This window comes from Belonocnema kinseyi, chromosome 6 (assembly GCF_010883055.1).
Source record: "Belonocnema kinseyi isolate 2016_QV_RU_SX_M_011 chromosome 6, B_treatae_v1, whole genome shotgun sequence".
Classification (NCBI taxonomy): domain Eukaryota; kingdom Metazoa; phylum Arthropoda; class Insecta; order Hymenoptera; family Cynipidae; genus Belonocnema; species Belonocnema kinseyi.
The window spans coordinates 116,505,169-116,510,740 of NC_046662.1; the positions used below are offsets into that span (position 1 = coordinate 116,505,169).

The following is a 5,572-nucleotide window of genomic DNA, read 5'->3' on the forward strand; positions in this document are numbered from 1 at the left end:
AATCTCGAGCAAAATGAGTGGTTTTTCCACAGGTGAAACACTCAGGCGAATTTTTTGGTGGATATTTGCAATCGCGAAGGAAATGCCCACTCTGATTGCAATGAAAACATCGCCTTCCATCGTAACCAACTGTCCGCAGACATCCTCGTGCCAAATGCCCTGGTTCTCCACAGGTATGACAGGAAATTTCATTCGGCCTTGAACTCTCGCTTTTACTCAGTTCCCTACTATTACTACCACCTCGCGCTCCTCCTCTGCCTCTGCCACGACCTACCTCACATTTTCTAGCGCGAACGTCGCTGTAATATGGTCGGAAACGACCACGCGTATCACTATTAAAATATCCCTTATTTCTTCCCGTTTCGTCAAATTCTACTTTCTGATCTCCTTTCCTTTCAACCCCTCTTCCGTCTAGTCCACTCTCGAATTCTACCTCCCACTCTGCTTTTTTTGCGTTATTTATTGCCTCTTGTAACGTTGCTGGCCTTCCCACTCTTACCCTCCATACTAAATCTTGTTTCAACCCCATAACGAAGTTCTCACATGCCGTATCGCGGGCCGATTTTATCATATAACGCGCAGCTTCGGGATCATTTTTATCTTCGATTAATTCAATCAGGCTCGCAAGTACCTTACTAACTCTCGATCCGTATTGCACTACACTTTCTCCCTCACGTTGTGCTACCGTAGCAAGAGCCGTGTTCAATTGGCTCAAACTTCGGTGCTTTGTAAACGTATTTTTAAGATGTTTAAGCAAGTCCTCTAAGTTATGAAGGTCGCGGTCCTGTAATGAATCAAACGCGTTTTTAACTATTCGAGAACGAACCATTAAAAACAAGTAATGTCGATCTTTTGACGCAATTGAATCCCGTGCAAATAAGCAATCGCTGATAAATCTACCCACCGGCATGTTTTCTCCATCAAAACTCTTTGGAAGAAATTCGAGAGCGGCTTTGAATGGGATCGGATTTTCGGGCTCCTTCTGAGGGGGTGAAAACATTCGCGAGTTACTGCTAGACGAGCCGCCGCCGTCCGAGCAAGAAGAGCGCGTAATACCGGGTCGTACAACAGGCGGACGATAAATTGTTACTGGTTTATCTGTTAAGACCTCTGGCCCTACTCTTATTTCCATTCTTTCTTCGTTGTCCTCTCCTTCAAGCTGAAAATCCTCAACAGAATTTCCCTCGGCTTCTTCCTCAGAATCTATATTCACATCGCCTCTGTTCTCTAGACCGCGGCCGCGAACATTCCCAACTCCACGACTACCGACCGACCTATATTTCCTGGCAGCCCTTTTCTGGCTGCCAGAACCCAAACTTGTCCCTGCAAGCACCTTCGCGACCTTTGCATCGCTTGTCTTTCTCGTGGTCACACTTCGAGCTCCTGGGCCACCCTTCCCTGCTCTACTTTCCCCACTTCGATTGCGCATTATGGAATTTCAAATTTATTTTTCGCAACAACACACAAGGATTACAACAATTGTACAGAGTTATATTTAAAAAATTTTCTAAAATAAATATAATATCACCTCATAATATTTTGTTATCAATTTCGCAAAATAATATCCTACCCGAGATTGGCTCGCAACAAAACAGTAAAATATTCTGGCAAATCGACTTACTACTTGATGATTCTTATTCCAGAGTTCCCAGATCCTTCATACAGGTATCCTCCGCCAGCGATGAAGTTTCTCCAGATACTGCAGCTTCCTTCTCCGTCGGGGATGTCCTCAGAGCCTGCAATGGTCCAGGGCTATGATTGGCGGAACCCAGCAGACCACCGACGGCGATTCCTGGTACGAGTGAACCGTACCCTCGAGCCTCCAGTTTTAAAAAACCGCCCAAAAAACCTTCTGAGGAGGAACCGCGGCTTTTCTCCAGTCCTCTTCCTTCGAGTTCCAATCCAGGCCTTCGCTCGTCTTCTTCACGGTCTTTCCTATCCTCTTCCTCTTTTTAACCTTTTTCTTGACGACACAGTCGAAGGTGGGTTGATGGATAGGAAGTAGCGGCCTGCTTCTTTTCCTCTGGTCCTTTTGTCCTTCGATCGTCCTTCGCAACCACAATGTGCTGGCGGGTGGGAAACTCACGGAATTTTTACTTAATTTCCAGTCACTGTTCACTCAAGTTTTTGTCACTTTTGGCACAATTTTCCAGTCACTTTTCACTTAGTTTGTAGTAACTTCACTCCCCAAGGATTTGCGGAATCCCACACCTAGTACCAAAAAATATCCTCTAACACGCGGAGCCGAATTTGGCGCGGAATTATCCCGAATTTAAAAGTTCAAAAATTTCACGTTGATTTATTAAAATAGATCCTGTTCGGCTCCGTTGGCTCGTTACCACAATTAAGGGTTTAGAAACCCAAACCCTTCGATGAAACTCTTCTCTTCTTTCTGAAAACGGATAATTAGGCTACAAAATGAACTGACAACTATAGATTTTGTGATATTAGATTAACAAAATGAATTTATTCAGAATGCGAATTGTACAAATTTTCCAGAGAACCGGACGCGTCCGAGGGCAAGATTGCTTCTGGTCTCTGACTTCGGCGATGGGAGTTTCGGTACCGACGTAGCGGTCCTTAGCTCCCCCCTCTTTCGTGCTTTCTCTCTCTTCTAAATTACATTTTCTCTCTATCCCACTCTACATATCCCTAATCTTATTATGACTAATAATTGGTCGCCGATTTCGATACGCCGTCTCATGTGAAGAACGTACGTGCCCTAACACTTCGCCGACTACGATAAAGCCAAGTCCGCTCATAATGTTTACATTACAGTTCGGAGAACCGACTGCCCGGAGGTCTTCATCATTTCAACAAAAACCAAAATGATTCTCCCCTCGGTTCAGTATAACGATTTTTTGTCGCCAATTTGATAATAAATATAAGAATTGTATATTCTGCTGTCAAGTCTGCTATCTTAAATCTAAACATTATATCAAATTTTCTCTGCCCAAAAATTCTCGACAAATCTAACATATACATTTATTCTCTTACAGGAATGATTATCACTTAAACCATATTCATGCCTATTTGCCCTGAAATGTTGCTTGCCAATCTTTTTACTTTTCGCTCGAAAATTTTATAATTTCGAATCGAAACCGCGCATTCTATGGAAGCGACGGTGCTGTTCCTAGCGGATGGAATGCAAATTTATGCGATCGTTACATAATGTGAACCATTTTCGTCGAGCTTGATCCTTCAAATGACGCCTGTCGAAACTTCAGCCATTTATGTTTACGCATTTACAAGTTACAGCACTGAGAAGCGACTAACCTGCGAGTTTTTTTTAATATGGACAAATCTGAGTTTCGAGTTTCGATCAAACACTGCTATCTTTGCAAGAAAACGATATCCGAGAACAAGGCCAAGCTGGATAAGTATTACCCGGACTCTGCACCGTCGATTGGAACGATTCATACGTGGTTTACCGAGTTTCGTTGTGGCCGTACGAGCACAGTTGATGCTGAACGATCTGGGAGCCCAAAAGAGGTCACTACACCAGGAAATGTCGAAAAAATCCATGATATGATGTTGAATGATCCCAAAGTGAAATTGAGAGAGGTAGCCAATGCTGTAGGCATATCATTGGAACGTGTGGGCAATACCGTGCATTCCGTTTTGGGCATGAAGAAGCTCTGCGCGCGATGGGTGCCGCGTTTGCTCACAGTGGACCAAAAACGAAGTCGTGTGACAACTTCCCAGCAGAATTTGGCATTATTTTCGCGTAAGCCGACCGAGTTTTTGCGCCGATTCATAACCATGGATGAAACCTGGATCCACTACTACACTCCTGAGTCAACGCAACAGGCAAAACAGTGGGTTCCACCGGGCCAAAGTGCTCCGAAGCGTACAAAAACGCAACAATGGGTGGGAAAGTTTATGGCCTCCGTATTTTGGGATGCACATGGCATAATATTCGTGGACTATCTTGAAAAAGGTAAAACCATAACCGGAGCATACTATTCATCATTATTGGACCGATTGAAAATCGAAATCGCCGAAAAACGATCGCATTTGAAGAAGAAAAAACCGCTTTATCATCACGACAATGCGCCCGTTCATTCATGCTTAGTTGCACAAGCAAAATTGCATGAAATCGGCTTCGAATTGGTTCCTCAGCCTCCGTATTCACCAGACTTGGCTCCCAGCGACTATTACTTGTTCCCTAACCTAAAGAGATGGCTCACCGGTAAGCGTTTTTACTCAAATGAGGAGCTCATAGCTGAAACTGAGGCGTATTTTGGAGACCTTCCGATCGAGTACTTTTCGGACGGTATCAAAAACTTAGAAAATCGTTGGACTCGCTGTATCGACCTAAAAGGAGAGTATGTTGAAAAATAAAACCGACTTTGGCCAAAAAAACGTCTCCGTGTTTCATTTTTCAGGGACTTATCAGACTGCCTAGTACATACCTAGATGTCAAAAAAGCTTACCCAATTTTTTCAAATTTTAATCACTTATTTTCTAAGAGAAAATCACCCCCGTTTACCAGTAACTGAAACGGATTAGAAAAAAATCACCAAAACCCAAGAATAAAAATTGGATGTGCAGCGAATTTTTAAATTTTCAATTGAGATTATCTTTAACTTAGTAATATCAAAAATTTCCATACACAATTTTTTTATTAATACTGTAGGAAAAAGTCAACAAGATCGAGTGCCGAAATTATAATTAGAGCAATTTTTCTGTAATTCTATGGGGACGGCTAAAATATCCCGAAAAATATAATTCTCGACTTGGTAAACCTCTCTGTCCCGAATAATAAAATTGCAAAACTAATCAAATTCTTGAACAGTTTATACTATTAACGAATTTGAAAATTCCCAAATAATAAAACGCTCCAAATAAAATTGTTTCCTGATCAATATTAATTATTTATTAAAAATACGATAATAAAATATTTGTATCAAATATATTTTTGTTTAATATTTAAAGTGTTAAAAATTATTTGTTTCAATTTAAAATTAAAATTATACAAAAATATTACCGGCAAATTAATATAAAAACACACGTGTTTTTTAATCAACATTATGAAGAACTTATGTGATTTAAAAAATACTATATTCATTTTCAACCAAAATATCTTATCCAGAAATATATTTTGTTTCAATTATTTTAAATTTAAACAACCATGTTTAAACACTTCAAACATTTAAAAAGTTGTTTGTTGGTATAAATATTTGATAATTTCAATTTAAAAAAATATTTGTCAACGAAAAATGTTTTAGCAATTGTTTATCTCGAAATTTCTTTCTATAATAGTTTTTTTTAAATTAAAAATATGATTTTTCAAGCAATTTTTTTTTAATTAAAAAAAAAGACTATACCGAAAACCTGGATCAGGCTTCAGATCTGAAAAAATGCCGTGATATGCATACATGTCAAACTTTTCTAACCTCAAAAAATCTTTGTACTGCTTTTCCGTCATATTTTACGAAGAATGAGAAAACAAGAATTCGACTTCGTAGTACGGTGAGGGCAGCACTCTAACGCCTCGTACCGCATCTACGTTTATAATGTGTTTGGGTAGAGTGCGACTGGGGACAAAACTGGGGAGCCCCCTGGGGTG

The 5,572-nt window shown here is 40.4% G+C and overlaps 1 protein-coding gene across 7 annotated transcripts in view; it reads left to right on the forward strand.

Moving 5' to 3' along the window:
* Positions 1–2,731, forward strand: part of LOC117175254 — a 6,539-nt gene extending 3,808 nt beyond the window's left edge. For 6 of the 7 annotated variants that reach the window (XM_033364941.1, XM_033364940.1, XM_033364943.1 and 3 more), the window contains one exon: positions 1,644–2,731. In XM_033364941.1, the coding sequence (XP_033220832.1) occupies positions 1,644–2,005 (362 nt within the window). In that variant the 3' untranslated portion in view covers positions 2,006–2,731. Of the gene's footprint in view, positions 1–6; positions 174–1,643 lie in introns of those variants that run through there. The other variant, XM_033364938.1, reaches the window with a different exon arrangement.
* Positions 2,732–5,572: the final 2,841 nt, after the last annotated feature.